We start from the raw sequence: 14,155 nt of genomic DNA, 5'->3' as shown, positions 1-14,155 counted from the left end.
AGATCTAGAATTTTGGTAGGGGGGAGCAGTGGTGGCATTATTGCTCCCAGAGCCAGGGCAGTTAACACTGACACTAATCCTCTGCCACTAAATTTCTGGACCCAGGGGGAGCCCTGCAGTCTAGATGATATGGCCTTAAGTGCCAGATCACACCAGTGCACCATCACTACTCGCAACCAGATTGGCACATGAGGTTGCACACACAGACTGACCCCACGCATGGGATCAGGCCTGCGGAGCAATCCCATGCTACTCATCTGGCCAATGGATAGACCTCACACTACTCCTCCAACCTGTAGGGTGGAACAGAATCACAAAAAGGTAGGGTTGGAAGAGACCTCTGGAGTAGGGTTGCCATATTTCCGGTTTCAAAAAAGAGGACATATGTCAGGGTGAGGGGTGGTAATATGAGTGTGGGGGATCCATGCCCTGCCTCTGCCCCTCACTCCAAAGCCACCCACAGCACCCCACACCCCAAACCATGCTGGTGCTTCTTACTCCCAACCTGCAGCCCCCCCGTCCCTAGTGATACCCTTCATTCCCGACCCGCAGCCCCCTGGCACTGCCTGTGGCACATGCTCCCAACCCACAGTCTCCTGCCCCCTGGTGTCCCTCACTTCTAAGCCACAGCTGCCCCAACCCTGCCAGTGCCCGTCACTCCCGATCTACAGCCCTCTGCCCCCCACCCCCAGCTCTGCCAGTACGCCTCACTCCCTACCTGCAGCCCCGTGCTCCCCACAGCCCTGCAGCATCTCCCAGCTACCTTGCCCCTGCAAGCACAGGCACCAGCCCCAGAGCTGCTAGCTAGGCCCCACATCTCCCTGCTGCCTCTGAAAGGTGCCCCCCCCACTTCCCCTGCTGGAGGGGCAAGTGCCTCCACCCTGCTGCTGCAGCCCCAGTGCCCAGACAGCTTCTCCCAGCACCAGCAGGCACCTGCCCTGCCTCACACACCCATCCCTTACACACACACGCGCACACACACACACATTCCCCAAGCTCTAGCCCTCCCACCCCTGCCCCCCACAGACTTACCTGTATCCAGCTGCCAGGGCTGCTTTCACCTTCCTGCCTGGCTGCATGCCAGCCATGTGTGTGCGTGCTCTGCATCCAATCACCCTCCGCTCCGTTCTACCCAGTCCCAAGCAGCTCCTTGCTAGGGTAAGCTGAGAAGTGTTGGGGGAAAACTTCGTGCTGAGCAGAGGCGGAGCAAAATCCCAGACATTTGTTGATATTTTAAAAAACTGCCAGACAGAGATGGGAGGACCCAAAAAAAGGACATGTCTGGGAAAACCTGGACATATGGTAACCTTGCACTGGAGTCTAGTCCAACCCCCTGCTTCAGGCAGGATCTTCCCTATCCAAACCATCCTGTATAAATCCTTGTCTAGCCTATTACTAAAACTATACAATCAGCCCTGGCACACAACTACAAAGCATGCTCTTAATGGATCCAGTAAGAGGACCATGCTCCCCACTACACAGGAAGTTAGAAGGCCTCATTGTCCATATGAATCTGACCATGGGGTGTGAGGTTCACATAGGAACTCTAAGTAGAGTGACCTCCTGACCTCTAGTACCAATGAATTTTGAAGACTTTTACAGTTATATTTTTCTATTTGTTCAAATGTTTTCCTCACAAAGAGAGGAAACTAACTTGACTGAATGACAATATAGAGAAAAAGCAGTGAAACCAACTCTTCCTACATACGTTAAATGAACCAAGTGCAAAATTAAAAAGGATATTTTTCTTATTTCTTTCCATTGTAACCTCACTAGGTACAATTATGGCAATCAAAAGTCAGAAGAATGTTTTTCAGGTAGATGATGTCCCTTTACGGTTTGTTGGTTTTTCTGGACTTGTGTTGTAGATTTAGAGACAAATTCTTCTTAGGTACTGCACTTAGATGATTTCAATAAATGCATTACTTAGGTGCTTAAAGGCTGCATCCATCATATACTGAAACATATGAATAACCACTGTATTTACATAAGTGCTACTTTTGAAGATACATTATAGAATTGAAAAATATTGACCTTTTCCACAAACTTTTCAAATGTGGCCTTTTTTATCTGGCTTGGTCAGGAATGGGTATTCTCCTCGTTCTTTGTAGAGACAATTTAATCTGTTACAGAAGTAGAACTATAAAGGCTAGGAATTAAACTTGACTCTCTCAAGGTCAGATTCAGGAACTCTTACAGTTAGTGAGTAAGCTATAGGGGCTCTGGCACTTTAGTGTATGTCTGTGTAGCACAGTGTGTACCCATGCTAGCTCAGTTTGAACTAATATGTCTACATAACATAATACAATTCCATGCAGATATCCTAACTCAAGTCTTGGAAGCAGTGTAGCTAAGAAGCAGGGTTGAGTGCTTACCTCTGCAGATCAAGCTATGTTTCTTCTGGTTTGAGTTACTTTGATCAGCGCAAACCTGAGTATTTCACACAGTACATTGTGGAGTGAGGATGTGCCCTTAGAACTCAGGCATGCAAGGTTTGCTCAACTCCAAACTCACCTGCTCCTGAGGGAAGACCTTACTGAAGATGAAATAACTGAAGGCCTGTTTACTTGTTCACTTTGCAAAATCAGCTCAGTCCAAAACGTTTGCCAAAATGATTTCCGATATCATTAGAACACAGTTTGGACTTCCAGCATAGCCACAGTCAAGCCGTGTTTTCACTGTTTCCTTGAACTAGGATGGAAGGAACTTTGTACTCAATAACAATTAGAAAAGGTATTCAGGAGATGTGTTAGAGGGCCTGAGGCCATATTATGTATGGATGCATCAGAGGGCAGTTCCCATTTGTTACCAATGAACAAGAAAGGGCATTTGAATTTGGCAGCTCCAGAGAGACAAACCACTTGCGCCAGGTTGGGAAATACATGCAGTAAAATAACAAAGAGTACAAAGGAGCCAGCAGAGCACTGTTTATTGAGATCTGTATGCCATATAACAAAGATGATGGATGCCAGGAAGAGTCAGCTTCCTCTCTAACAAACAAGCAAATTGATGATAGAGTATTTTAGCTGTACCCTGGACAAAACTCGGCTCTGGTATACATAAACAAAGTACTAGTTTTGGAACGTTTTGAGCTTTCATTTTGCACAGTTATGTTGGGAGTCAACCTAGACATTCATAAAACTTAGAGTTGATACTACTATGAATTATTAGTTCCCCCTGCAAGATGCTAACAATTTCCCTTTATTACTTTTAAGTGCCTCCTGCTAGGCCAGCCCAGATCTTTTTCTACACACATATTTTCCTCCGTACTTTTGTTACCTGATGCTATGCCATAGGAATACAGTTCCTACATATAGCCACTGGCTTAGCCACTGCCACTTTTCTGGCAAAGGACAGCGTCCTTCTAGCCCCTAACCAAAGTCTTTGCCATATCCTTGCCATCATCTTTTCCCATGCTGTTACTTTTCCCCTCAGTGTCAGTCAGGATCCCTAGAACTCTATTTTCACCTTCTCTTATTTGAAGGTCTGATTTTTTCAAGTCCCTCCAGTTTCTTACTCCCATTATGGTGCTTTTTGACATATTTAGTTTAGTGCCTGTCACTTCTCCACACTCTGATGTATGTTTTAGCACCCTTTCCATCAAAAGTCTATCTCTAACTACTTTTCTACCTTCCATGTTTAATATACGTTTTTCCTCTCCCCCTCCCCCTATCTTTACTCCACTTACGACATCGTCTTTTCTTTTTCTTTGTGCTAACAGTTCCCTGCAACATGCAAATAGTAGGCAAATAGGAGGCACCCTTGTCTCATGCCTCTATGGATTTTAAAGGTCCTGCTTAGATGCCCATTAATTTGACCTTGACTCTCCACTTCACTATACAATAGTCTTATCCAACAAATAAATTTATCTGGGAACTCCTGCACTTTGTCCTAGCACTTTGAATATGTAATCTTGATCCACCCTGCCATACACTTTTTATAAATCTAGATTAGCTGTAACTGTGTATTTTCCTCTCTTGGATGTGGGACAATGTATCTCTGATCACATGACTTCTTTGGAGATCCTTCTGACTGATTCTGTGCATATTTGGTCTTCATGTATTATCTTCTGGAGGCTTTTCCTCATCCTCAAAGCCAGCATCTTGGCCATTATCTTATAGTCTCTATTAAGAAGCGTAATCACTTTCCAATTTATCAGGAGTTCCTTCTCACTTTTCTTGAACAGTAAGATCTTGGAAAATCCTTTTCCTCTTTTAAAGATTTTTCAGCATTCCTCCACTTTCTTTAAGCTTATCTTTTCTCCCATTTTCTTTGCTTCCTCCTCCTCTACTTTCTCTTCTCTCTAATCCAGCAAATACTTCATCTTCTTCCTGTGTATTTCCTTCTTCCGATAGAGTGTTTCATAAAAACTTCTTCTTGCCTTCAGCACCTCCTCCTGCTTTTCCACCTGGGTACCACCTTCTTCCTGCACCACTTTTAGTTCTCCTTTTGCCTGCTTCGCTCTAGGTGAAAAGTATTGGAACCACTCTTCGTTTTCTCCCACTCAGGGGGCTTGTGCTAGAAACTTTTTCTCTCTTGTCTTTCTTTTAAATTAGCTGTGTACCTCTTGCCTTATTTCTTCTAGTTCTTCTTATACCTGTCTTCCTCCTGCGGCTTCCTTTAGCAGCTCCTGCAAGATCTTTCAGGTCTCTCAGCTCTTTACAGCTCTCTCTTTCATTCTTTTTTCCACAGTTCTTCAGCCTTCCTTTCTAAAGAATTGTCCCATCTTTTTCTTCATCCTCCACTATTTTCTGGTATGCTTACAATGCGTCTTCAGTGTTCTCTTCCCCTCATACTGTCTTGTGTATGCTTGACATACCTCCTCATCTTGTAACAGTTGCACATTTAATTTCTATGCTCCCCTTCCTCTTATGGAGCTCTTACTAAGACTCAGTTCTGCCTTCAGCATCTGGTGATCACTAAATGCCACACACACAGTTTCTTTCTTCCTTATCTTTATTCCTTTTGATACAAACACAAGTCTGTTCTTGATTGTTTCTTTCCACTGAGGTCAGTTCTAGTGAAAACTTTCTCCCCTGCCCACACATTTCTTAGTGACTCTTCTTTTGTTATATTTGCTAACAATTCTGGATGAACTACCTAAATTTCCGTTATCTACTCCTGTTCTGTCACCCACCTCTGTTATGCAATTGAACTCCCCCACTATTATCCACAGTATACTTCCAACCACGTAAACTGATAGCTTTCTAAGCAGAACCTTCCCCCCCTCCCACTCAGGTGGTGCATATACATTGAAAACTTGTATTTCTGCTCCCCCAACTGCTAGTATCATTCACTGCAGTCTGCCACTGATGATGTTTTCCACCGGCTTTGTTTTCACCTCTGGGGTTTTTAAGAATATTGCCACTCCCGTCGCTTTGTTCTCATTTGCACCACCTGAACGTGGCAATGCACCCCTTACGAAAAGGCGCCACCAATTATCATTGGTGGTGTCTGTGGGTGGTTGCCAACCCCTGACCGGCACTCGCCAGCCCCCTCTGCCACCCACAGCGCCAACAGCATCTGTGGGAGCTCCCCACTTACACCACCGTGCTCCTGCCACCACCAGTGCCTCTGTGCCCCACCCCAGCCGCTGGGGGCATGCGTCATTCATGCCTTTAAGGATCTTTTGTACAGCTGCTTGTCATGGTCAACTCTGCCCCCCTCCTTCGTCACCCCTTTGCATACCTGTTGCTGTTGCAAGCTGCCTGCTTGCTTTTTCATTCAGGAAGATTTCTGTATTCCTGCTATGAGAGTCTACTGTAGCCTCCCAGTAGGAGGATCTCAGCTACATGCTTATTTTATGGAAATGGAGGATCTCTCCCTAGCTTGCTCCTTTGGCCTGTGGGCTAAGGGCGAGTGAGACTCAGCAGGCATCTGAACTTCAAGACCTCCAGACTTGGGGCCTGCATGTAGGGTGCCTGCCATTGATTTGGAAGTATCTGAAGCCCCAGGCTGAAGAATTTGGGAAGGAGGATACTTGCCGGTGGTAGCACCACACAGACTTGAACGATTTTGTTCTGTTCAGTCAACTGAATTTGGAACTGATTTGGCTATTTTAACCTGAGCCACAGCAATTTAAAAAGAAGTGTAAGTAGATACAAAAATGCTGCTCAAAAGCATGTTTATGGAGCACCTGTGCAGAAACTAGTAGCAGTTTGCAAACCCCCCACTGAAAAAAAAACAACAACACACCCTTTAAATGCATCAATTCTCAATGATCTAAGTCTATAGGTACCCTTAGTAATTTCTCTGTTTGCAAATTATTACAGGTGTGTTTATTTCCAAGTCAGTGTTTTTGGTCCCTTGTGTTTCAAAATTGCCTCTCACTTCCACATGTTCAGGGTGGGAATAAAGCCTGAGCAAGGTCTGAAAGTAGAGGTGGTGGGGCAGAGGGGAAAAGGATTACCTGATCTCTGTAGCTATTATTTTCTCTGCTCTAGCAGTGGGAGGGGAACAAATTTAAGACAAACCTCCAATAATTAGGCTCCATATCTGAAATCTTATAATAAATTTATAAATGTTTCTATATGTAGAATCTAATTATTGGGGGGGGTTGTCTTAAATTCATGGTTGTCTTAGATTCTAGTAAATATGGAACAATGAATGTGAATTTCAGCATATGCCAAGAGGTGTTCCACAGAAAATAATGATAATTAAACGTTTTTATAAGCCTTTAGATATTTTTTTTTTAATTTTAATCTTTTGCCGTCTTACTTTGCAGCTATGGATATATTTTTGTGAGCAAAGGTGAAGATCGGATTGGTTCAAAATACAAGAAGGTCGTGTACAGAGAGTACACAAATGGAGACTTTACAAGGCACAAAGTGAGATCAGCACGAGAGGAGCACTTAGAAATCCTGGGCAAGTAGCTCTTACAACTAACAAAATAAACAGAACATGGAAAAGCATCTCTTTAAAAAAAATACGCACCTTTTCACAGTTTGGTCAAGAAAGAAAGGAGACAATACTGATATCTGGCACACTTTTTCAATGGTTTTGCCCACAAGATCAATTCAGATTTAATTGATTGTCAAGACTCTTTTCTGAGTACAGTAAAATCCCTGTTATCCAGCACTCTACAAGCTGAAATACTCTATTAACTGGAATTTCTGGCCGGCCAGACACAAGCAGGGGGAGGAGCTCATACACAGCTGCCACCACGTACCACTCTGTGCTGCTGCCGCTCCGCATGCGGCCACCGCTTGGTGTTATCTGCCTCAGATAACTGGAATTTTTATGTAACTGGCACCCGGCATTCCCCACTCATGCCAGATAACAGGGCTTTTACTGTATATAAATATTTCCAAATGCAGGAGGAAGTTTGTAACAAGTTACGTTTACAGAGATGTCCAAGCACCTATCTAACTCTTGCATACACTGTGTTTTTTGAGATTTTCTTGTATGAAAAAAGTAGAGATGTTAGGTTTGGAGTAGGGTTTGGAGAATTGGAAATGTTACCAATATCTTGGAATGATTCTTGTCTCTGGGATTTTGCAGTAGGGTTACAGCTAGCCATAAAATGGTAGGTATTTTTAGTGAAAAATTGTGCAAGTAATAATGTTTTTAAAATGCTTTTTCTCCTTTTTCCCCAGTAGAAACTGACAAAAGATAGTTTTGAAAAACAGAAAAATATTCAGGGTTTTTTTTTTTCACAAACCAAATTTTGAAAGGAAAAAAAAGAAAATTTTACATGATTAAAAAAGTCCAGAGCGCTGTTTTTCCTTGAAAATATGTTTGGCTGACCATGTTTGAGACTTCAGCAATCAAAGTGAGAGACTTGTTTTGCTGGTCTGACTTCAAAGGCTAATGGAGCCTGAGCATTTCTGGAGGGCTCTGAAGTAGAATATTGTTTTTCTGCTGGACCATTGTATTGATAGCTTGATAAGACTATCTTTCATCCTTAACTATCTATGAAGACCCCTAATCTGCTTATGGCTTTCTTCTGAGGTTTGACCAATGGGTTTCTTCTCATTTCTATTGATTTAATTGCAAACAGCAGTGATGTTACACAAAAGTAAGCATTTAAGTTAAAACTGTGGCAAATTTACAGCTTTTAAAACAATATTAAAGATCACTCACTGATCTGATTTCTTTAAAAGCTTCAGCTTTCTTTGCTTTAAAAGAGCAATATGAATCACCATTGGTCACTTTGATTTAGGCCCATTAATCCATGCTGAGGTCGGAGAGACTATACTGATAGTGTTTAAGAATAAAGCAAGCAGACCCTATTCAATAACTGCACATGGCATTGAAGAAGTGGGTAGTGGAGAAAGACCTGAAACGCCAGTCACTCTGCCAGGTAGGCACAATAACTTTATTTTAGAGTCATAAAAGAGCTCCTTTAGTCTTATGTAAAGTTTTTCAGAACTCGGATGACGTTCCCTTTTTCTGGCTTTGTCAGACTTGTGTGTCTTTTTTAGTGCAGAAAATTCTAAGTTTATATTTCTCTGTGTCCATCTGTCTAGGTTCTTACAGGAGAATACCCCAGCTTGTGTAAGATGTTGAGTCAGAGAGCTTGCCTCTTCTGTTCTTTCTGTGAAGTGCTTAGCATATATCTGGGTGCTCAGAAATTAATTGTGTACTGCTATTACTAACTATAATAACAATTTTCAAACCAGGGACAGGATTCAGACTGGTTCAATAAGGTCTACGTCCTGTTTAGCTCTGAGCCTTGTCTATACTGTGGTTGCAGCATGTCCCAGGCAGCACAGGGCCTGAGTGCACCTTGCCCAGCCATACCTACAGGTAAGCTCCAAACCCAAAGGTACTCTGGTGAACACATTCAGGGATGATCATCAGGGGCTGCTCTTGAACTTTCAGTCTCTGGGGTGTTTGAAAGAAGCCTCAGGAGCAACCTCACGAACATCCTTCTGGGTTTGGAAAGTGCTTGTGGACATGGATGGGCAGGCAGCTGCCACAGTGTAGGCAAGCCCTAAATGCCTCTAAGTTAGCTTGCCTTTTGCCTCAAACTTAGGTGCCTTCCTCAGGAGAGCTGATCTTGTTCCACTTTTAAAGCTACCTTACTCTGTCATTCTCAGCCTACTCCCAAAATCTGATCCTTTCCCACCTGCTATTGAGATGGGTAGTTCTCCCATTCTAGGGATAGTCAGCAGACAGGTTGTGCACCCCCAAAAGACTGATCCTATTCTACCCCTGGAAGGTATACACCCACTGCTCCCATTTTATCAATGGGAAAGACTTATGGATAGACTTTGGTGTTTCTTTCAGGCTGTCATTCAGCCTGCTCAAACTTACTAAGCAAGGAGATGCTTTACTGACAGCCCATGCACTTGGTGAGGGTGCTGATAACTGTGCTGGAGGACAAAGGTCTACAAGCCTTTTCCCAGTGGAAAGGGTACCTGGAAGTGGGAGATCTGGTTCTAGGATGCCCTCCCTCTGGGGGAATTTGAACCCATATCTTCCACTTCCCAAGACAAAGCCTTAACTTCATTGGTAGGTTCCTCTTTTTGGGGGTGGACTATTAGACAATGTAGAGTGAATCAGAAGGCAAGCACACAAGAGGGAATGTGATTCTAGTCCAGAGAGGATAGTGCTGCTCTGAGAGAGGGGGCAGCCTTGGTTTTAGTCCCTGCTCTCAATTCTGTTTGTTCGTTTTATTCAATGACTACATATGCTTAAATTCATAAATAGTCCTGGGAGCAAGTGAAAAGGACCCTGGCTCCATGAGTGACTGGTGCCTCCTGAACCTGGGGGGACACCCGCAGAAGCAGCTGACTCTATTGGGGGGGGTACCAGCCCTACCGACAGCATCAATGTCAGCTGTCGGGGGGGCACTGGCCCCGTTAGGGGAGCACATGCACCCCCGTGCACCCTCTATCAGTTGCCTATGCCTGGCTCTGTAGCCTCGTGTTATTTCTGAAATGATATAATCCAATTTTTGTTGTGAAATGATTTCTTATTTCAAGATTTTTTTAATTCTAATTTTTTGTAATGTAATAAAAATCAGGATCAAAACAAAACACTTTAATCAATCCAGAACAACATTCCAGAACTAAATTGAATTTGAGGTTTTGTTCCAAAATAGAAACATTTTAGACATTTCAGAGTAGAATATCTGTTGTCTGCACAGCTTTATTTCCTTACATTCTCTTACAAAATGCATGCACTTCAGCTGTACCAAATGCACATTGCTGGTTATTAGATAATACAGACCCCTTTCTGTTTTATTTCATTTGCCCTATCAAAAGGGGGTCAAAGTCATCTAGTCCCACAACCTGGATGAGTGGCACCAGGCTGGTCTATGGCCCAGATCAGTCCCAAGGACCTCTCTGCTTCCCTCTGCACCCCCAGTGCTAGATCCAGGGTACCAGTGCACAGTCTGGACCCCGTACTGCATGTGGCTCTCATTCCAGACTTACACTGCATATGGCACCGCCCCAGCCAGTCCAGGATCTGCATCACTTGTAGTGCCCTCTGCCCAGTCCAGGACTGCATTGCATGGGCATATGTCCCAGACCAGCTAGGGGAGGTGATGCAAGTAGTGTGGATCCATGATGGGCTAGAGCAGTTGCTATGTATGGCCTGCATCCTGGGCCCTGCATGCAGGGCTGGGCTGGCAGCATGTTGGTCAGTTCAGACCCAGTGGCAGCATTGGGGGCTGGATGATGGAGCCAGCCGCTGGGCCATATCTTTGTCACTTCATAGTTGAGAGGTGAGACTCACTTGTAATACCTATTCTGTGCATCTGAGGGCAGGGTTACAGTAAAATTGTGAGAAATATAGCACTGATTTCTGTTATGTGCTCCCCTTTTCCTCTTTCCCCGACTCTTCTTTTGGCTACAAGGGCAGTTTGTGAAGGCAGCTGAAGCAGCTACACAGAGGCCAAAAACAGACAGCCCATTTATTCCAGGACTGATTGTCCGGGGCTACTCCCAGCTGTGGGACAGGAGAGCTTTCTTAGTACTCTGTAGGTACTTCACAGGTACTTAGGGTGGGGCAATGGGCTTGTGTATCTGTAGAATACCAGGAAAAAAGGCTTTGGCAAGGGAAATCCATCATTTGTGTTTAGCCAGAGAAAAGCAGTATCTTTGCATAACTACTTTTTCCCTTGTCTCAATCTTTCCATGGGTCAGGGCTCCCTTTATGCAATCAGAGCAGGGGAGCAGAAGGGCTCTAGGGCTTTACGCTGAATAAAGCGTTATCCTGTGATGCTTTAAACCTTCTGAAGTGAATCCTGGCACCCATCAAGTCCACCCACAATGTTGCACTGACATGAATACTACTGCTTTGTTCTGAACAATACCTGTTAAAACTGGTGTCCTTTTAATTAACTGCCACTATGTATCCTACTTTTCATTCCCCACAGGAAAGATTTCTATTGCAGTTACCCCCAGGCAACGTGAACCATGTGGCTGCTGAACAACAACATCCTTGTACATAAGAAATAAATAAGGCGTCAACTGCCTTGCACTGCTTGTGTGAGCACCAGGCACCATTAAACCTGAGCTCAGAGAAGCAGAGAGACTCCTTTCTCCGTAACCCCAGAGAATCCCGAAGACAAAGAAAAGAAGGCAGGAGAATACCTGGATCTGCCCCATCCCTCCTTCCCCTACTCACACACACCAGTTCAGGGATCTGGCATAGCAGACAGTGAAGAAGTTTCTAGGGATGGTAATTACTTCATGTAGGTCTGTAGGGTAGAAGGCATCCCTGCCACCCTCCTGCTCAAAGCAGCGTAACGCCTTGGACCCTGCTCAATTAAGTCACTATGAAAATTAGCAGTTGATATATGTCCCATAAATTTAAGTTATGACAAGGCAGACCAACACAACAGAATGCCTGCCTTCCCACCACACTGGCCAGCACACCCTGCTCACCCATGCATATACACTTTATGCTTTAAAATGTTCCTTTGCTGCAATGCCTACAACAATTTGATGGCGGTTAGGTCAGGGCTATGCTGAGACCACGGCTTACCATGCTGACTGATATTGTCTCATTGTTTCCTTGTAATCCCCTGTCTGTATCCATCCATCTCTTGTATTTACCTCAAATTGTTAGCATTTTGGGACAGAGACTGTCCTTTTGTTCAGTGTTCGTACAGGCACTCATGTGATTAAGTGCTGGTTCCTGGGCTCCTGAAGCTAGGTGGTGTGGCGATGGTAGCAGTAGTAGTATTGGTAATAATAACTAATAATATTAGCTGGCAATAATACCAATAACTGGTAATAATAACTAATAGTGTGATATAAGAGGCAAATATTTCATCCACCAGAATATTTTTTAAATACAGAGAATTTAATGTAGCCCAAAACACATTTTCCCTATTCAAATGACTTGGTTTTGTTAAATTAGGGCTCACCACACAGTTGGAAACGCTTGTCTCAGGTCATTTTGTAACTATTGTGTGGCATACAATTATCATGAAAACCTTTTATCTCCCACCTCCTTATTAAAAACTGTAATATTTTCAGCCTCATAAGTAGAGTTCCTTTTCATGAGTCACCTTCTGCTATCCGTTACATCACAGAAGTTATTAGTACAAAGAAACCCACTTGTTACCGATCTGCTTTGCTTCAGTGCAAATACTGTGCACTTGATCCTTTACATTTCTGATTGAGACATTGTCATATCTCTGGTTTGTTTTGAAGAACTCATAATGCCCCACCATTATTAGAAAAATGGTTTTCTCTCTCTTGTGTTTCAGGGGAAATAAACACATACAGATGGAATGTCCCAGAATGGTCCGGCCCTGGTTATTCTGATCCAAACTGCATTACCTGGGTTTATTATTCAACAGTGAATTTTGTTAAGGTAATTGTGAAACAGTGACTGAAGTTTACATTACTTGATATATGATTTCCTAACGTTGGACCAGATCCTGCAAACCTTTTACTCAGACTACTGGGCTAGGAAAGATTTTCAGGGCTGGGAACTTCATCCAGCTGATAATGGCTGAGTCAGACTCTAGAAACAATGCAGTTGGTGAAAAGCAGTGGACTGAATTTGGCTCCCAAGTTTTTCTTGAAGGAACACTTCAAGGTAGTTTGGGAGGAGGTGAGACTCCTCATGAATGTTCAACTTGTCTAGGGACAGACATTCAAAAAGCCTAAGCCTGAACTGATTCAATCCTTGCAGGTTAGTCTAACTTGGGTAGGCTGAACTGGTTTATAACTGGACAGACATTCTGTCTGGACTGAAGAAATTCAGGCACATGCCTGCAGTGGCTCAGGCTGGAAGCTGGGGGCGCTAGAGCAGCCCTCCCTTCCCTTGCACAGTACTGAGCTGAGGGGGGCCCTGGCCAGGCCCTGGCAGGACCTCTGATTAGGGAGGTTTGCCTGTGCCATCCCAGGCTTTTTCCCACTGGCTGCTCAAGGGGCAAGAGTGTCGCCAGCCCACAGTCCCCTGGTAGCACTCTGAGGCAAGGGGGTGTGTGCAGTGCATGCATCTGTTGATGATACGGAGCTTTTCAATCTCCCTCCCTGCTTCTTTATACTGTCTGCAACAAACTGACAGGCAAGCAAGCCAGCACAAAGTTGATAGCAGTGTTTATCAGTGCATCAGCAAAACAATAGCCTCTCTCCATTAGTTAAAACTCTGCTTAAACAGCTTGCCAGCTGACCTGTTGATTAGCTCCAAAATGCCCTAAGCGGTCACTGTTCTGTCTTCCTGTCAGACCAGTGAAATTGGAGACACACACCGACACCTCTCAGCATTAGCTAGCATACCACATGCCTGGGGTCCATGGAGCTGGGTCTGTACTATGGGAGATGGGAGGGAGGGAGCAGTGAGCAGTGATTTGGGGGGTAGGGCAGGGGGAAGCCAGGCAGACCCTGCTATCCTTGCAGTCTCTGCAGGAGTTGCAGCCAGGGAGCAGAGAGGAGGGGCCAGCTCTGCTGTTGAGCATAGAGCCCCACCCAGCCCAGAGAGCATACTGTGATGCTGGAGAAGTCTGGTTTATTTTAAACCAGCAAGGGGTCTGGGACAGATAAACCGGCTTGACCCAAATCGGTTGAGTCTGATTCAACCAGGTTTACCCCAAACCAGTTTCAGCCATTTTCCAACTGGTTTATGTGCACTGAACATCTGTTCTGTTACAGGTTTAAACCAGTATATGATCACGTAAACTGGTTTATGTGTAATGTCTGCCCATAGCCCTTATGAGCAGCAGTGCAGGTCAGCATGAGTAGCA

The 14,155-nt window shown here is 44.3% G+C and overlaps 1 protein-coding gene across 2 annotated transcripts in view; it reads left to right on the top strand.

Annotated features, from left to right (window-relative positions):
* Positions 1-14,155, top strand: part of HEPHL1 (hephaestin like 1) — a 58,802-nt gene that overhangs the window by 34,459 nt on the left and 10,188 nt on the right. For both annotated transcript variants that reach the window (XM_019530331.1, XM_019530330.1), the window contains 3 exons: positions 6,725-6,864; positions 8,162-8,302; positions 12,671-12,777. In XM_019530331.1, coding sequence (XP_019385876.1) covers positions 6,725-6,864; positions 8,162-8,302; positions 12,671-12,777 — 388 coding nt within the window. The remainder of the gene's footprint in view (positions 1-6,724; positions 6,865-8,161; positions 8,303-12,670; positions 12,778-14,155) is intronic.

This window comes from Crocodylus porosus, unplaced genomic scaffold (genome assembly GCF_001723895.1).
Source record: "Crocodylus porosus isolate Cpor-Errol unplaced genomic scaffold, CroPor_comp1, whole genome shotgun sequence".
In the NCBI taxonomy this organism is placed as follows: domain Eukaryota; kingdom Metazoa; phylum Chordata; order Crocodylia; family Crocodylidae; genus Crocodylus; species Crocodylus porosus.
This window is presented reverse-complemented; position numbering and strand designations above follow the sequence as displayed.